Genomic DNA, 19,993 nt, shown 5'->3' on the forward strand with positions numbered 1-19,993 from the left:
ACCCTGACACAGAGCTTTCCGACCTCGATGGCGTTCTCACAGTAGTTGCCAGTCCCCAGCATTTCTTGGGATCCTCCGCAAGCTCGCCGCCAGCCCCGAGCGTGGAGCCTATAATGAGAATTTCCCGTTTCCGCATTCCCATATTTCCCGAAAACCAATGAACCCACTAAACTCGCGTAGCACGCAGGTGGTCGTGTTTATTCGCTATAGGATCCCCGAGCACCTTTCTCGGGGTAGTAGATTTTCGAAACTAGAAACGAAGCGAACGCTCGTGTGACGAGAGTCCGAAAACAAGGGGGCAGGCTCTAGAATAATAGGCGGCAGGCTTTCAATAACCGCGCGATAGAATCCGAGCGAACCTATTTTCCCCAGAGGCTGGTGTTCCGCCCGATGTCAAGCGTGCTTGCAAATCGGCGGGAAAAAAGCACGCTGCCCGTCTGAATAACGCCTCGTCCGCGGCCACCTTTATCTAGGCACTGTGCCTGCCCTTGAAAGCCTGTTTTAAATGCTCCGTAGCATTGTTTGCGGCAACTTTCAGCAGCCGCTTTTACTACGGCAAACAGCCATTTCCAGTTAGTTTTCTTTCCATCCGCCCGATGCGCAAAGTGAATTTTACTGCCCACTTCCATTTCGCTCTCCTTTCATTTCCTACGCGGGCTCCAGCCTGTTTGGTAAATCTAATCCTCGGTTTTCATAAAAATCCCCACGACCCTCACCCCCCCTCCCCCATCCACTCCGCCCCTCTCTCCCTTTTATACACATTTCTTTCATTCACTTTTTCCACCTCCTCATTCGCTCTACATACACCCCCACTATTTCTCGTTTCACTGTTTTCGTTCCTTATTTTCCTTCCTCCTTCGCTATTATTTTTACCATTTTTCCTCCCTTCCCGCGTTCTCCTTTTTGTTTACCCTCCGACTCTCTGTTGTCTCTCCCCCTTCTGTTTGCCTTGTCTTATCGCCGCTCCCTGTGCGTGGAAATTCTACAGCAGAGAAAGCGGTCTTTATCTTGTCTTTTTGGTCAACCCGGCCTCCCGATTCTCCTCGTTTCGTACAGGTTTTCGACGTCGCCGTCGCCCCCTTTTCAGCGGGAAACCATTGATCGAGAACTGTTACGTGCGCCGAAAACAACGCATCGGCCGGGAAACAAAGAACAGGGGGGTGCGGGCCGGCGGGGGACGGCGCTGGTTGCGAGTAACGAACGAACGGGGGAGGGAAAAAAATCGCCAATCGTATATTCAAATGTAGCCCGCGCTCTGCGGCGACAACGGATCGGCGGTCAACAGAAAATGGTAGAAATTCCATTTAAAATGTTTTGCTGGAAACAATATCCATCGGAGTGCAATCCCCCGCCACGGACATCGGTTTTATTAATTTTCACGTCCTTGAAAACGACACGCCCGACAGTGACGGGAAAGAAAACTCTTTTATTCCAAACCCTAAAACTCCGAAAGTTTTCATAAATTACACGCGAGTATAATAATGCCGTTTAATCATCTATCGCAATGCCTGAGGAGTCTCTGTGACGTCCTTCAGTTCCTATTCAATTGGGAAGTTCAGATATTTGACAAGTGTGCAGAGATTTTTTGGAATATTTTTGTTAGTCACAATGAACGCGTGTGGGTATTGAAATTTTTTATTGGTAGGTAGTTAAAGGAGGCTTGAATAAAGAGAACAATGTGTTGTGCGAGCGAGCGATGCGCGCCCAATTTTCCACCAGAAATCCTCGGCAATACGAGAAAAACACGCATTAATACACAATCGTGCAACCGAACAATGTAACCGGTTTCCATGCTGGCTACTCGTTTAATCGACCCGATCCCCCGTCGCTGGAGGATTACTGCATTAATGAACGCGATTGCTCCGCTCTGGCAATTAATGTTTAATCAATCCATGCCTGTTTAATTGTATCGTCCATCGAGAACCGAGGCCATCATACGTCCGAAATGACGCAAAAGGATTGAATTTTTCAGCCGTTCAGTTCCACCGACGCGAATCGCCGAGAATGCTCGCTGGATTCCTCGATTCTTCGTTTCACCGTCCCCCGTGAGCCAACATCGAGTAACATTCCCAAAAAACGTCACGTTACGCCAAGAAACTACGTTAACCGTCGTCGTTCGATTCCGCTTAGCGGATGGACCTTGAGCAATCTTCCCCGAGGTTGATTAACGAGCCAGTCTACAGTTTCGAGGGGGTTCTTCGAGGGGATTACTCGAAGAGTAGAAGCAATCTATGCAGTTCCACTCGTGTCTGCATCTTGTTCCTTCTGTTATCAATGAATTTTCGTAGATGCGTGGAAAAACTGTCTGGAATCATACCTTCTTACTTAAAGTATTAAACGACTTATACGTAGCAAAGATAGCGAATCAGAATTACTTCAAAGTCCAAGAATCTACACATTCAAACTTGATTTTACCATCCCTTTAAGGGGTTGGCAGGCGAAAACAAATCTTGATTTTCGGAATTTTTTGTGGAAAATCTAATGTATATTTTTTACAACTATTCGCTGATTTTAAAAGTACATATATTCAGCAACTCTCGGTAATTTTGTTATAGGAAAATATTAAAAAATGAACGAATAACAGCCACTCTTCCGGAAGCTATTTTTTTTAGCGGTGAGCACGATTTCTCCGAGCCGGATCATCTGAAATCGAAAAGAGAAGAAGATTCTGTTAGTGTATGAGTTTATCTGGTTCGTGAACGAAGGATTTTTGTTTTTGATGAAAACTATTTTTAATTCACGAAAAACAATCAATTCAGGCATTGAAGAATCAAGATTTTGCGTTAAACGGCTGTCATTTTGTCTGAAATCATTTTTTTTTTAAATCCTTCGTTCACGAACCAGATAAACTCATGCACTAACAGAATCTTCTTCACTTTTCGATTTCAGATGATCGGGCTCGGAGAAATCGTGCTCACCGCGCAGCGCCATTATAAAAACAGCTTCCACGAGAGTGGCTGTTATTCCTTCATTATTTAATATTTTCCTGTAACAAAATTACTGAGGGTTGGTGAATATATGTACTTTTAAAATAAGAAAATAGTTGTAAGAAATGTACGTTACATTTTTCATAAAAAATTCGCGAATGTGACGTTCTCTTTCGTCTGCCAACTAAGTAGGCATGACCCTAGGATGCTTAATGGGCTCTGTGATATGGGATATTGGTACCGTGATGGTATATATTCTTCTTGTAGATAACTTACGGTATTCAAGGATATCGTCTGTAGAGTAAAAATTAAATTGCTACAAAAACAACGGGTGTTCATAGTCGAAGTATCGATTTTCGCCACAGAATCGCCCTGATTTTTCATAATTTTTCATCTGTGAAATAAAACCTACGCAACGAAATTGAAAAAGCCAGGATTGAGCACTAGGTAATCTAAAATACTAATTAAATTTGATCGAATTTTTTATTTCTGTTGAACCAGGTCAAATCTACAGTGGTCACTGTTGATAGTTTAAATAAATAAACCGAGCTTAATATACACTTCCGTCCATAAGTCACCTTCCTTTTGTCGAATATGAAGTGAACCTGATGAATCATTTAAAAAATTACTAAATGCTTTAAATTACCCTACGTATGTACCAAAATCAAATTTTCTGTAACGACTGCTTTTGCCAATCTTAGCATTCGTTCTATTACGTCCTCATGGTCCCCGTTGTTATTTTATTCCATTCATACCGTAATATTCCAGCCCTAGTGTATTCAGAGGATTAAACTTACAAAGCTCACCGCGCCAAAACACATTTGCCACGCATTCTCGACGAGCAAAGTGCATTAAATCCTTAAATTAGCCATTTACGTAACAAACGCTTAAAGCTGAGCGTACACTTACCCCAACCGGAGCTAACAGAAGTGGTGAAAAATATTCGATCCGCGTCGAACACGTTCTCCGCAAACACAGCAGGTTACCCAATACTTACCAGCGCGAGTGTAAAGTCCGAACACCCCAAAGTTGCCCATAAAGCGCAGCTCATAACAGTCTTCAGGAACCAAAGAAGAGTTCACAAATTTGAAGGAGAGCTGGATAGCTGATAAAGCGTTGAGTTGCCAATAAAAGCATGGGTGCATCAGAGGAGGGGAGGTCGGAGGATCGACCAGCTTCCAATTCCGCGGCGCAACAAACGGGCCATTGTTCCCTTTGTTCCAGCGGGAGAATGTAATACAGCCGAAACGATTTTTCACGCTCTGGACGGGTAAATTAAAATCACCGCCGCATAAAACGGCCCTCCCACACCCGGCCAGCCTATCGACCCTACGATTTTCTCGGGTCGCGCCAAGTGACACGGCTCTCAAAAACATTTGTCGCCTGCCCCTCCCCTCTGTTTTTCGATCCAACGATCGACGAGCGAAACGTCCGGCGTTTTCATCGAAATGTTAATGGGTCGTAAGTCGTGGCCGCTGCCATTTTCAATATTCCGAATATTGCCGGTGGCGGACGACCCCCGCCCAATAATTAATGCGGCGTCAATTAATTGCTCTTCTGTTTCACCACCGGCGACGGCGAATTTACCCCTCGTTCCGCGAGTCCGATTATTCCTGGGAATCGTGCGTTTCATGGGCCATTTCGGACGTAATACGTGGCCCATGATATCATAGCAAAGGTATATCCTTCTTCCTTTTGGAAATTAGGGGAGACGCGGACCGCGAAAAGCTCGTCAATTTTGCGGGGATATATGGATAGATATTTATTATTATAAAATTTAGAAGTATCTACGATATAAATGCATCTTTTTGGCCCCGCAAAGGTTCACGCCGGCCGTGATTTCGAGCCTGTGTTATATTGTCTCCCTTATATGTTAGAAAGTCTGTAAAAGCTTCATCGTAACCCCCTTCTGCTTATAAACTAGCGACGCGTTACCTCTTATGAGAGTCGAAGGAACTTTATGCTCAACGAAATGGTAATCCTTCTTCTTCTTCTTTCTTTGGCCCTTTTTGTGACTCGAAGATTGTAGAGGGGTTGATTTTGGAATCTGTCTGATTCCTTTCAGCATTCGCGCACCCGTATCTTCTTCAATCGTCTTTACTTCAACAGGGTGCAAAGAGGTGTAAGTTGTTAACGTTACCCTGTGTCTTTGAGAGCCGTAATAGATTCGTCGAACGTAAAGTTAGCGCTTTAATTACATTCCTGAAAGCCTTTGGAAATTACCTTTCCATTAGCTGCAGCGCGGAGGATTAGCTGGCAGATTGGAACTTTCGACGTCTCTATACCCAGCTCACTTTTTCCTCAATGAATGCGTGCGCAAAATGGCCCCCGTTTAATTGATAAATATGGAAGGTTAAGGTGAACCGGGCAGAGGTGTGGAGGATCAAAAGAGCACTGTGAAGAAAACGAGGACACTTCAAGGTTAAGTTCTTATCCCCCTCGGCAACGGGTAGCCCGACGTCGAGAACAATTTGCAACGTTAATTAAAACTCGTCCCGTTGCACGTTCGCGTGGCTGTCAAGAATATTCAGCGTCCGTTGAGCCGTTACCTCGCTCGAGTGCATTCCTTCTCTGATGAATATGCAAACAGGTTTTAATACGCCAAGTATTTGTTCGCGTGGCCCGCGATCGTGGAAGGAGCAGGTCTCGGGGGTGGTTCCGGTTAATGTATTAATGATTTCAACCGATCACGCTGTTCTATTATCGAGCGGATCGTCAGGGAGTAGAGATCCTCCATCGATCTCGGCAAATACAATCCAGGGATGCTAATCCAGAGGAAGGATAGAGCGAATCTATCTTCCACGTGAATGTAGTACAGATGATCTCTTGAGGGTCTGATAATAATGTCGCTGTCTTCTGGTAGAACAGAAGTCATTTCCTTAACACTCCCAGGTCTGGGACAATCTGCTCTGCGCTTCAATTGTGACTAATCAAGGATAGAGTCTGAGAACCAGTTTAGGTTAGTCTAGCTTATCAAACCCTATGATATTTAATTTCTTCTGTCAACTTTATGACCTGCTGTTATAGCAGACGTCGTAGTACTTCTGTCCACGTGGACTGTCGAGATTTTGAATCTCCTCGAGCGAGATAGAATTCTAAATTAGAGACAATCATCGATATCTAACAGGGTTCAAGTTCGTTTCCATCAAGCCCAGGCAATCATCTTGCTGGTAATTCCTTAGACGTCGGGTTTCAAACGCAGCGCCGGCTGATCCATCCATCCGCCGTCTTTCGTTCAACTTCGAATGATAAGTAGAGGCGCGTTGTAGGTGGTAATTGATTGTGTGCAATAGTCACAGATTAATCGAGCATTCTCGCCTGTCACCACGGCGGAATCCGTCACTGTCACAGTTCCGTGGCGGATCGCGCGGGCCGTTTGCGAAAACTGTCTGGACTGAGCGTAAAAATAAGTGGATCGGGCGAGACGGATATTATTTATTTAATTTAGAGGGTGAACCATCCGGCTCGTTGAAATTTCAGGAAGGAAAGCACAAAGTGTATAAAAGATAAAAGTAAGGTGCGAGCGAAGATAAAGAAGCACGTCGTGGCAGGGAAGATTGTTGATGGATTCTTCACTGGATAGTTAAATGAGGATAAAAGAACGCGAAAGGAATCAACTAAATGCTATATGGCGTTGGAGGATCTACGTGATCTACTTACACTGTTCTGCATGCCTACGGTAGTTGCGTAGTTTATGTAGCTTCAACAGGGGAGTTTGAAGTGCAAAATGGGTGGGGTATTGTAGTAGAAGCATGATGAGATTATTGTAAATGCAGTGTAGGAGTAGAGGGGACCTACTGGAGAGTTATAATGGTAATACTGTAGAAATAGAGTACTCTATAGAATCGTGAACGTCTGCATGAAATTGCTGAATTGTAGGAATGGAAAATACACGAAGCTAAAGACACACAGAATTATCCGAAGGTGCATAATACAGAAATTTCTATAAAAATTCTATTGGATGAGAATTACAGAATGATAAATATATTTCAGAGAATACTTTCGAAGATAATCGAGTGTTCGTACAGCGTGAACAGAAGATTACCTATACAAATAGATTTTTATTTTCAGGAGTTAAGACATTTAGACTTTTAGGCACTGGTTAGATGGACATTCTTAGCAAGCATTTACAGAGGGCAAATGCACGTAAGAATACAACTATGCTAGGTGTAATTGTCATTAACGACGAGTACATTCGGTGTAGCGCTACACTTAGCCTCTATTTGTCGGTAGTTTAATTATTAAAGAGAATTATGTATTCGCCACGCGGCCTAAAGAGACTAGTGGCTTCAGGGCGGCCCTGTTAATTGCTACAATTACATTTGATTAATGCCCCTAATTACACTTTCTTTTTAAACTCTGCAACGACCCCGGTATCGTTACTCGTTAATCAGCCTGGTTAGGCAAATATGTAATGAACTGCGGTATTGGACGTAACCCTCGCGTGCGATCTACGTGACAGAGTGACATAGAAAGATGTGGGAATATTTGAAGTTTCAAATAGAAATAGAAAATTTTAGTCAAAGTTGAAGCTTGCACTCGATGTTGCGATTGATCTCGAAATGGTACTCAAACTCGGCGTTACGATTGATCTCGAAATCCAATTCGAAGTCAAACATAAACTTTAAACTCGAAGTCAAGGTTAATTTCGAGATCAAATTAGAACTTGTACTCCAAGTCAAATTTAATCTCGAGATCCAACTCGAACTTGAACTCCAAGTCAAGTTTAATCTCGAACTTGAACTCCAAGTCAAGTTTAATCTCGAACTTGAACTCCAAGTCAAGTTTAATCTCGAACTTGAACTCTAAGTCAAGTTTAATCTCGAGATCCAACTCGAACTTAAATTCTAAGTCAAGTTTAATCTCGAGATCCAACTCGAACTTGAATTCTAAGTCAAGTTTAATCTCGAGATCCAACTCGAATTTGAACTCCAAGTCAAATTTAATCTCGAACTTGAACTCAAAGTCAAGTTAATCTCGAACTTGAACTCAAAGTCAAGGTTAATCTCGAACTTGAACTCCAAGACAAGTTTAATCTCGAACTTGAACTCCAAGTCAAGTTTAATCTCGAACTTGAACTCCAAGTCAAGTTTAATCTCGAACTTGCACTCTAAGTCAAGTTTAATCTCGAGATCCAACTCGAACTTGAATTCTAAGTCAAGTTTAATCTCGAGATCCAACTCGAATTTGAACTGCAAGTCAAGTTTAATCTCGAACTTGAACTCTAAGTCAAGTTTAATCTCGAGATCCAACTCGAACTTGAATTCTAAGTCAAGTTTAATCTCGAGATCCAACTCGAACTTGAACTCCAAGTCAAGTTTAATCTCGAACTTGAACTCAAAGTCAAGTTAATCTCGAACTTGAACTCAAAGTCAAGGTTAATCTCGGACTTGAACTCGAACTTGAACACAAAGTCAAAGTTTTGACCATTACAATTGAAACAGCGCTCAAATTTGAAGGCTATCGGATCCCGCAGCTCTGTTACCATACAAACAAGAGGCTTCTATGTTCATATCTCATTTTCTTCTCCACTTTCAGTACCTCCAACTCCGTACCAAACGATATAAAAACTACCTGAACCTACAATTCCGTCACGATCCTCCCGCCCTAAATCCTAAACAACTATTATAATACATCTCCGCCACCGTAATCCCAAACTTCACTGCCGGTTTTCCGACAAATTTCTATAACGAACCGCACCTATAACTTACCCTTCGATCATTAAACCAGAATACTCGTTGTAAACCACAACCACGAGCTCCCTTGTTATATCATATAACTGACTCTCGGCTCGTCTTTGTCATTACAGTGACAATGATAGATGCGGAGGCAGTGGCAGGTGGAATTGCTCAGTTACCATGCGACGTGGAACCGCCGGTCCCTGGAGACAAGCTGCATCTAGTTATTTGGTACAAGGAGGAGGCAGACGCGCCGATATACAGGTAAATTCCACTCTTGCATTCCTTACATCCGCTGCATCGTGGTATCTAAATCATCCACGCCTCACCGCCAGACTATTACTCCGAAGAAAAAAGGAGAACGAAATAGAAACAACGAAATCAGATGAACTCGAGGGAAAGAATCCCATCTTTTGGAACGGTATCAAGGTCTCTCGACGCTGCAAGAAACGTGATTCCCTCGGTGCTCTCCTTTCGAATAACCGTACCGGATCAGTCATACTGTGCAAATATTTTCAGAAACCGGAGTACCGAAAGACTCCGTCGAAGAGATGGGCGACGGTTGTCGGTCCTGATCGCCATTTCGACATTACTCTGTCCGATAAAGGGATTGCCAATATGATTTCATAGCAGTCGGAAGATTCGCGCAATCGCTAAGGTTTATTATGTTTTTAGAGCGTGTACTGTTCCGAAATTTCCGGGATAAATGCTGCATTGCGGGCAATCCACTTTCTCGAAGCGTTCTTTCCATAAATTCATTCCCAGCGAGAGAATGTTACTCCTGAAATGTTGCCAATTTCCCCCGCGCTTGTTTCTCGTTTGTAATTTCGCGTCTAGTGGTCATTATCTACCTTTCACTGTTCCTCCCTTATATCGCGTTTTCTTTAAACAGACCTCGAGCTCGAGTCTCCTCGAGAGGTAGTACGAGTTTCCCCGCAATTCCCAGCTTATTTTCGAAAAATCTCGCCGGAGACGTTATTCGATCGGACGAAGCGCTGCAATTTAAAACATTGAAATCACCGGTCGCGTAAAAATGCAGAAAGCAATGAAAGGAAGGAGGAGGAGATTCAAATTTTAATCGATTCGAGTCCACGCAAATCATCCCTGAATTTAGGGATTTTTCGATCTCGGCGTAAATCGTGTGGTTACGTTTAATCAAAGTCTCTCTGGATAACATAAGGGAAAAGTCGCGTTAGAAATGTTATTCGCAGAGGAGGGCAATTAATATTTCTCAAACTCATTGACATCAAAGTGCATACGGACGTGAATCTCGCTGGGAAGCATCGCTATTATGATTCAAGGGGATTGTCTCTGTTCCCTGCAACCGCTGTCACCGTCAAAGCAGAAAGAACCAATTGCATTGCAGCACATGCGGCGCATTCCCTTCTTGGCGAAGGCGTAGTCGGAGATTCCATTTGCCTCCAACGTTTACGTCAAATTAAATGTTAATTTCGATTCGTTCGTCGGTGGAGAAATAACGGGTGTAGGTTTCTGTGCTTCCAATCGTACGCCGAACTTCCATTTCCGCTAATTAAATTCAATGCTGGAAATTGATCTTCCTGATCAAGAGCTTGTGCTTCGCAGAAATAATTGACTATGAGAAATCACTATTTGTAAAGTGAAAACTACAGAAACGGTCTCTTGGCATTCGTAATACCCCAACTGGTTAAAAAAATTCCCAGAAAAATCAGGAGAAGAGCAATGGTTTTAATTAACTCGTTTAAGGGTGCCCTCCGGTCAGAACGCTTGAAAAGTACGTGATTTTCATGAATTGAAAAAAAAGAAACTGAACAACATACAGTAAAAACGTTTCTTATGCTTCGTTACTACATATTTGGAGAACAAGCAAACAATTATTGGCTGAATTTTATCAATTTTTGCATTAGATATACAGTATTCATTGCACCACTGTAGAAATTAGAGCTCCTGGCGGGCGCCATCATCGATATCGCCATCGAAATAAAAAAAAAAACTAATAATATACTTAAAATATATGTGAATGGTTATCGCCTTATACAGAAACAGTAATTTTGGATCACCCATTTTTTATATGGGTAACTTATAGCGTCGTCTTTGCCCAGAAACTTTAAACGCGTTTTTTTCGAATCTATTTTTCTCTTAATTTTGCGGTATCTGCGAATGAACGGAGGTTCAGATCGACTTGAAAAAATTACAGGATTTATAAAACATGTGCCACTTCCCGCGCAACCTATTACATGGTCCGTAAAAATTCGAAATTTTTCATAAAAAAAATAAAAAACTCGCGGATTTTTAGTAACCCACAAACACGACCGAATTTTTCTTAAAATAATCGCTGCGTTTCGGCCTCCAATTTAACAATTCTGTTTTAATTTTAGTTTTTATTGGTTGCGCGGCAAACTGCGGATGTAACAAACAAGAATCACACCTTGAAATTGAAAACCAATATTACAGCAAAACCACGGAAGAACGTTAAAATGTTTAACCGTCAGCACCAGCATTTTTAAAGCACATGTGTATTTCATACCAACTTTTTTTTAACCTCTATGATAATAATAAACATTGGTTAAAAGGATACATCTGAATTTGCTTCCATTTTTTTACAAATACATTAAAAAGAAAGTGTTTCTTTCACGGGTAACGACTGCCTACTTAGTCCCCTTAAGTTACTTTCGCAATCACACAGAAACATGAGTTCTAAACATTCTTCAGGCCACCACTGTATATCACTCAAGCATATCGGAAGCATCAATGAAAAACTTACTCCGATTCCCCATTCTGCCTGCCATAAAACGCCCGAAATCACTCGCTGCCGCTTGGAGAAAGGACACCAGCCGGCGGCCAACAAATCCACTCCACCGGCCTGGGAAACTCTATCAAAAAGTGGAACGAAGAAAACTCGTTCGTACAATGTCCCTGGCAGCCTTGACAGGCCAGAACCACGTAGGAGAGCCGTGCATAAGTCCTCCGCGGACCGGTTCCAGGGAGCCAGCCCGCAGGCCTCCGCTCGGCTGCAAATCTCTCGCCCGCGGCGGCGTTTCGCTCCGTAACAGGGAGAAAAAAGATTCGAGACACCTGCTCAGGTGCGGCGGGTAATCGCGTTCGACCCGGCGATTCGCCCGGATCCAATCGCGCCTCGATATCGCGTTGGAATCTGCTTTTCCTCCCGTTCTCCTCGATCCTAGAATTTCTCTCCGGACCGGCAGATGGGAGCGGATTAACAGAGACAGCCGGCAGCTTTTTTAATCACCTACGATCGGCAAATATTTGCGCGATAGGTTTCATCGGGAATCACGTGGGTATACCAGAGCTTTGACCGTGGCTCTCTCGTCGAATCGATTTTGTTGTAATAACGCGACCGTGCAAACAGAGGGGTGGGGTGGGGGAAAAAATGGCCAGCCAGATGTTCGACCTGTCGGCGAGATTTCAGGTGGAACGTACGGGGACTGCGCGACAACATAGTTGTCAAATGAGTGGATTTATTAGGAACGGTAAAGCAGCCCGCGGATACGCGTGACGTGCGCGCGTTCTACAATGTGCCGGGACAATACGGCACAGTGTCGCCGGGGACAATGCCGCGGCTGTGCGGGCGGTGTGGACAGTTTGTTTCGTACGGGGCGATAAACTCGAGAGTAACGCGACGGTGTGTGTCCTTTCGCGGCAATAGGGTCAGGTGGAGGCCGTGGAATTGAACGGGGGATGTCTGACGGATTGCTGCTCAAGGGCTGGGAGGTGTGGGGTTGACAGAAGGGTGTGGGGTCTGCGGAGTGGGACGTTATGAAAGTGTGTGGGTATAGATTTGTGGGGACACTTGAACGTGGCGCCGCGAAAGTAGGCCAGCGGTAGAAGTTGGGCCCGCATGACTCCGGGAGTATGAAGCTACGAGGCTGAAGAAGTGAAGGTAATTTCGGAGAGGGCGCTTTGGCGATGGCGGGATCGTGGAGGTGTAAAACGGCTGGGGAATTATTGTAGGAGAATTTCGAGATTAGGGTGGAAGTGGTATAGAAGTAGAGCTATAGTGGAATATATGTATTGTAGAATTATAGTGGAACTAGCGTAGACATAGCGGAGGTCTATAGAACCTCGTAGATCTGTGTCCCACTCTGAAATCGCAGAATTGCAGTGCGAAGACATGGAATTATACGCGGAGCTGCGAGATACAGAAATTTTATTCAAGGTGAATGTAAATCCCTTCGAAATTGAATTAACAGAGGATCATAAGGAAGCTCGATCAAATGGCTAGATACGTATAGAATCCTTTGATGTCTCCGCCATCTCTGTATCCCACCTGCGCGCCCCAACGTTGCTATCGCGACTTTATGCATGGAAACGAGGAGAAGCAGAAATCCCATCTTTTTCGCCGTAGTTATAAAAGACGGAGGCGCTCGACTTCCCTGCACCTACTATTTCCGTTAGCACGTCCTCCCGGGCTATATAGTTGTTCTCTCCATTACTAGAATTTCGTGCAGCGAATTGGATACCTTGTCTCCCCTTCTTCCCTCGATCGCGATGCTTCCGCTCTTGAGAACGTAGTATCGTGCCTCTGTGTTAAAAATCCAGATTGCACGCGATACCCACCTGCAGGCACTTCAGAGATTGCGATCTTAATATTTAATTCAGAATGATAACTTAGAATCGCTCCCATAAGACTAACAGTAATCGTTGACGCATAAAACTGCCCACTCACCGTCTTTCTTATTATTTATACAGAATTGCTCGTAGAAATATCATCTCGCGATATCTACATTAATTTTACTAGGAGTCCCGCGTTCTTCTATTACCCACAGTACTTTTAATAAGCTCCATTCTAAATTAAATTACAACCCAAGAAATACAAAGGTCGAAGCAACAATTTCATCAAGCAATGCTCCGCGCCTCCCCCTACATCTATATTCCTCTTTCCCACCCTCCGTGTGCATGCTCGCCAATAATCCCGTCTCTTCCCGTGTCTCCTTCAGCCTGGAGTAATCCCTTCCGTGGTCGTCTCGCGACGGAGCACTCCATGCATGGCGACGTTTAATTTCATAAATGTTCGGTGGCTTTAGCCACAGTGTTCTTGCCGACTACTAGGGTTAAACGTCCATAAAATGAATTGCTTTCAGCCCACACCCCCTCCCCCAGCCCCTGTTCGATCCCCCGCCGCATATTCATGGGTCGCAAGGATCGCGACGCAAGAATTATGGCCGTCATATCACCGTTCCCTGCGTGTAAGTAATACGTCCATCACCCCGTCCTCTAACACCGGAAACCCGTAGTTTTATTAAACCGGGAGCTCGTCTCGCCCTCGTCCCGCCTCGCGAGTGTTTATTTCAGCACGCACAAGACTTCTGTGGAGCTGGGAATTCTTATACTACCCCCCTTGTTGCGTGTGTGCACCGAATGGGATAAACAGCCGCCTTATATCTCCTCCGCCTTGCACTTTTATGCGTCCCTTCCCTTAGGCGCAAGCTACGCCGATACGCGGTAAAGGGGTTGCAAGTTCCACAGCGGCAGCGCAGAGTTTCCCTTCGTTTAACAGTCCGGCTTGTTTGGCGGCAAGCTCGCTGCCTCCGAGCATTTTACTCGCTTCTTTATTCGTTTCTTGTTGCTGCCTTAAAGCCTCGTCATGGGGGCGAATTGAGATGTGTGCATAGTGCTTCTGTTGATGATTCGAACGAAGAGAGGGGGGAAGGGTGGTGTTAGAATTTGAAATTGGTGGGAAGCAGAATGATAGTGACCTATGCAGTGGTGGTCAGAGATAGGCAAAATTTTTATTTAAATGAAATTTCGAATATTGAATGAAAGTTAAAAGAATTATTCGTCATGCGTCGAGTAAAGTTGATTTTGTTATTCGACGAGAATTTATTCAACGAATAAAATGAATTCTTTTATTCGTCGAGCGTTTCAATTTGAACGTCGAATAAAGTTAAAATTAAAGTCAAAGTCGAAGTTGCAGTTGAAGTTGAAAAATTTATTAGACGTTCAAATTGAAATGCTAGATAAATAAAAAATTAACTTTACTCGTCGAATAAAAAAAATTCTTAAATCTAATAATCTAAATAATCTAAAAGTTAAAGTAACTGTTATTTGATCCATTATTTAAATAATTTTTTATTTAGTTAATGCTCAACTCTGGTGTTGGTGAATAGGATGTTTCAAGCTTATATTTTTACAGTTTAAGTATTATGCTGGTGTCATTGACTTATTCGAGCAACCCTTGAACTAGGACGTATAAATTTCAAGATGTAATTCTTTTTATTCGAACTATCTTGGTTTTGCAGTTAAAGATAAACGGGGGTTATTTATCAAGAGTACTTTTCGTGACACCTTTTACCCTCCATTTTTCGATTTTCTTCAGTGATGTCGTATCAAGAAGTAGTACAGTTTCGATTCACCTTCCTCCCTTCGGATCCTCCACCACAGCCAGACCCTCCAACCGCCAGTTGATATATGAATTGCACCGAGCTTAAAGGTATCTCATTGTCAGACTGAAATTATGAACGAGCCACTATTTCTCGGGGTGCATAAGTAACACGCCTCCTGTATTACACCAATTTACGACTCTCGATCACTCGTGGCTAGGAGAGCGATATTTCCAATGGCGCCATTGAAAATACGAAAAACAATCAATTGAATAAAAAGAAAGCACGAGGTAAGAGGTCGTCCTTAAAATACGAAAGGCTCGAGGGAGGGGGGTTTGCGAATTTCTTAGGTTTCCTTCGAGGGGGAGGAGAGGGTGTGTATCAGGTAGCATCTTACGTAATATTTTTGTAACCTACTTAATTTTCAATATGAGTAGCCTGAAAACCGAGGTTTCGTTGCGTACATGAAACCGAGTTATATAACCTTTAAATGAATTTTCATAACTGAAAAAATGCAATGTAAAAATATTACGTGCGGATTCGGGGAGGGGGTTGGAATATACAATCTTAACTACCTAATTTAACAACGGCCCGTAACCTAACGATAAACAATACGTTGCACCAAATTCCACTTGTGATCGGTGTAGAATTGTTTACAGTCGCGCTTTTTTAAAAACCCCATCAGCTATAAGCAGCAGAACTGCGCTAAAATTTTAATCCAATTTGCGTTTCGCCCGACGGCCGGGAAATTACGCAGCGACATCTGAAAATTCTCGTCCAATTACAGGATTCCGAGTTAATACGTGGACATTAAAGAAACGGTATAGGGCGAACGTGTGCCGCGCGTGCCCCCAGGGCGCCACCCTTTCAGCGTGCACGTGCTTCCGGTGGTTCAAAGCGCGCGCTTCGCGTCCGCGATGCAATTAACCGTGAACTTTAACGCGTGACGCCGGAATAATTGGTTTGCGCGGCGAAATCGGGGACGAGATCAAACGGCGACCGGGAACCTGTTAAAAATTGAGTTTGGTTATTCGGTTAATTTTACGGTCAGCTTGGTAATCCCGCGGATCTCGCGGGGTGGGGCTAATTTGGTTACGAACTCCGATTGGCTGGAACTAATAAGCTCGAACGGGCCGAATTCAGTTTAACCGCGAAACTCATCGATGGTAACTTTGCCCAGTGTCGCGATAATCGAGCCTCGAATGTTGCCATCGAAATCCTTTATTTGGCGACGCAATGAAATCTGTCACGCGTTAACGAACGAGCAGCTAGCGGTGGTAAAATGTGTTAGGTATTTTAGAATCATCGTGCACGTGGTAATTGAGAACCTCGCCGCAAAAGGGGTGCAGCTGCTTTCTTTTACAGTTTCTTAGTTACGACGTGCAAAATGAAAAAAAAGTCGATGCAAATCGCACGCTCAAATGAGCGATTTATCGCAAATTTTGAACCTCCACCCGTGAAAACTAAAAACAAAAACTTATTAATTCGATCTCTACTACTTATTGTGTGAAAATGTATATTTTTTAATTAGTGCTCTCTTTTCAATGTTAAGACAAAGCAATATTTTTATAAACACTTTTTTCTAATTTACTGCAGGTGGTAAAGATGCTGGGCCCTGTTGCTGCAAGGTCCTCAATTAGTTTTTAATTTTCAATCCTACCACCTCTGATTCTTTTATAATTTTCCTCGCACTGTTCGTTCTCGAAGTCAGATGCTTCTCGAGATTGCCAGCTTTGTCTGGACATTTTTCCAAATTACCGGGGCCAGTTTGGCATGCTTTTCGGAGCTGGCGACCGTTTTGGGAATTTTTCTGAAATTAACATCCGCGGGAATGCGGATGGGGGGTGAGCGGTTGGTGGGCGACGAAGGGGCTCGGGAATGGGAAAAACACCGCAGCAATGGGACAAAAGGTACATCCGCCGCTGGGACTCGCTCGTAAACGTTTTAAAAAATTCCGTGATAACCGCCCCCGTAACAAATGGCGCGCATAATAACGCTGACGGCGTGTGCTTCGCGCTGATTACAGGAGGAAATGGAATTCACGTGGCAAATGTCGCGGGCACATGTGTCTTGAGATAGGAGAAACGGTTGTGGTTAATCACCGAGGTAAATAGAAATTCGAGGGTGAACGCAACCCCCAGCGCGAACCAATCAAATTTATCTTTCTCCTGTATTATCGAAATTCGTCGATTCAAATTCATGAGCAGCTAAAACCTTGGTACCATTCCTACAGTGTTCCATCGCTATTAAATTCTTGAATTTCTCGATGTGCTTATAAATTAATTGAGCACATTAATAACTTAAGAAACTAATCACTTAGTTGGAAGAAAAAGGCAGCTCGCCTTTATTCAATATTCGACGGCGCGTGCTCATGGGGTCGTTAGACGATACGCGTCGCGATGCAGAGGGTGTAAAAAAGGGAGGAGCAAGGAAAATGTAAATAACTCGTTGGAAAAATTCCTTTAAGGCGGAGGTAGACGGTGCTTTGATCCCCTTAAGAAGCTCTCGCGCCGTCGATACCCCATAAATTTAGTTAAAAGATCCCGTCGCTGTTGCGCGGCAGCAGCGATCGTAATAAAAGTAGCCGTCGCGTAAAAGCAAGATATTAGATGGTAAAGTGTCTGCAGTATCTCGCGTGACTCTGTGCTTTTCTTTGATAACCATCCCCCTCTCGCCCACCTTTCAAACGTATTTCCCGGATTGATCGTTTCGCGAGAGTTTAGCGCAGGCAATATGAAAGTTTCGTCCGACGGCCCCCACCCTTTCAGGCTCGAATCGAGGAAGACACTCCGTGACGTCCATCGACCTATCGATGCGAAAGTAGCTGTCCCGTTCGCACGATACCTTAGAAACTTTTAAATCGTTGCGTCGAGAAACGAATCGTTCTCCTCGTCTATTTATTGGGTGGCGGAATTGATAGAAATAATAATCACACCGAACGGTTTGATAACAGAAATGCAAGATAAATTACTTTACAAAAATATTGGAAAGAAGTCATTAAGTAAAAATTGATTTTCATTTAAATAGAAGCCAGTTGTCGTTAAATCTCAACGAAACTTCTCAAGAAATGAAATGATTAAAAAATATTAATTTTTAATTCTTCCGATTGCGACTAACCACTACGAATAATTAAAACTATTTTTGCTACCAGTAATAGAATATGTTTCGTAATTAAGTTCGTTTAATGTTGGCTGTGAATACTAATTATCAGTAATGTTAATAACAATAATTGACAATGATCGAATGTAACCAGAAACAGAATTTGCCGTCGCTATTGGTTAGGGGTAAGCAAAATAAAATTTCGGTTATCGATAGCGTTTACTCGTAACCAAAATTAAATATTTCCCATCGATAATGATTACCGATAATCAAAACAATTTTAATCATTTATAATGGTTATTCGTAAGCAAAATCATTTAATGAATTAATATTAACTCTTATACCATAACTTTTAAAATTTGTCTTATAACAGTTATGATGTCTGCTTGATAAGGAGAGACGCAACGGGAATAGTGGAATGAGTCTATCCTCTTCTTAGGAGCCCGGCTGCTTTTCTCTTCTCCGCTGAGTCCACCAGAAAATTTAACCCCTTCGCTTTTCTCACAGAGGAATATCGAGTCCACTGCCCCACTTTCCCTACGTCCGCGAAAATACGAAATCTGGCCACCGATAAAGCGAGCATGGCGCGGAACTACGAACAGCAACGGTTCATGAGCCAACAAACTACCCCCGCATTATTTATTCCCGCCAACCACTTCTGAAAACCGTTTGAATCGTGGGTCGAGAGTATCGCTCCCCGCGCCAGCTCCGAAATTTGTCATTCCACCCCATTCTACCCCTTCCCACCGTTGCACTAACACACCGTCCGCCGAATGTTTGCAGTTTCGACACGAGGGGACAGAGCAACCTGGAACAAGGAAAACACTGGCAGGATATCAGCCTCGACAAACGTGCCTTCTTCAGATACTCGGAGCAGCCCGCGAAGCTCACCCTCGAGAACGTCCGTGAGATCGACGCAGCCGTCTACAGATGCAGGGTCGATTTCAAGCAGTCGCCGACCAGGAACAGCAAAGTCAATCTCACAGTGATCAGTGAGTGTTCAGAGGATCTGATCCCTGCTTCCCTTTCTCCCTGCCACGCCTACAACCCCTGCCTGACCTCTCGTCGATATCCACTACTTAAAAGTTATTCTTTCCATCTTTAACATACAGTCTCTCCTCGACGAAGTTCGCGGACCTTGTTATTTTACAATTCTTTCATGCTTGCCCTTCCTTCCGTTCCTTCTTTTTTTCGCTACCTCGCAGAGAGTCCTTTGATCCTCTCCCCCGCCCTACCTGTATTCCTCGCAGAAACGCGCACCACGTTCGTCCCCTGCGTCCGTCTGTTTCGTTGCCCATTAATCTTTTCGCCCTTCCCCCTGCCCACACTTTCAGCCTTCTGTGTCCATTACTTTCCCCTCGACGCGATAATGCAATATTTCTGGATTTGTCTTTACTTAGTTCCCCGCGCCTTTACTCGACGCGCCCACTCTTCCAGCGCTCCGTTCGGTTCTTCGACCAGCGTCGTCCCATTTCATTATTTCGCGGTCTTGCTTCCATCGTGGAAGGTCTTCGATTCGAGGATTTGCATTCGTTTTATTCGCTGTTCCCTCTTCCATTTCCCCGCTCATATTGTTCCACGTATTCCTTTCTTTTAATGCGGAGATTTCTTCCTACCGTCCACTTGTCTCCGCGAATCCCCCGTGACCCTTTACATTCGTCCTTTATCCCCGCCGATTCCCTTCGCGGGCAAACACCGGCGCGCAGAAGCTTCCACGGATGTACCTATTATAAAAAGAACACGAGAAGCAGGAAGAATAGGGTGGAGCTTATTTTTCCACTATGAAAATATCAGCTTCTCACCATCTCAATTTGTTCCTTTTCATGCAGAAGAAAATCAAGCAGAATATGAGCACAGTTTATGTACTTTAATGATGGTGAAATTTCCAATGTGCATGGTAATTATATGGAAGGGCATGGAACGTTATACATTTTTTCAAATGCATTCATTTGTTCACTAAGGAAAATAG

The 19,993-nt window shown here is 43.7% G+C and overlaps 1 protein-coding gene across 4 annotated transcripts in view; it reads left to right on the forward strand.

The window, feature by feature from the left end:
- LOC143368119 (neural cell adhesion molecule 2) overlaps positions 1–19,993 on the forward strand; it is a 384,831-nt gene that overhangs the window by 291,690 nt on the left and 73,148 nt on the right. For all 4 annotated transcript variants that reach the window (XM_076810482.1, XM_076810483.1, XM_076810481.1 and 1 more), the window contains 2 exons: positions 8,737–8,869; positions 18,808–19,016. In XM_076810482.1, the coding sequence (XP_076666597.1) occupies positions 8,737–8,869; positions 18,808–19,016 (342 nt within the window). The remainder of the gene's footprint in view (positions 1–8,736; positions 8,870–18,807; positions 19,017–19,993) is intronic.

Source organism: Andrena cerasifolii, chromosome 4 (genome assembly GCF_050908995.1).
Source record: "Andrena cerasifolii isolate SP2316 chromosome 4, iyAndCera1_principal, whole genome shotgun sequence".
NCBI classification, from domain to species: Eukaryota; Metazoa; Arthropoda; class Insecta; order Hymenoptera; family Andrenidae; genus Andrena; species Andrena cerasifolii.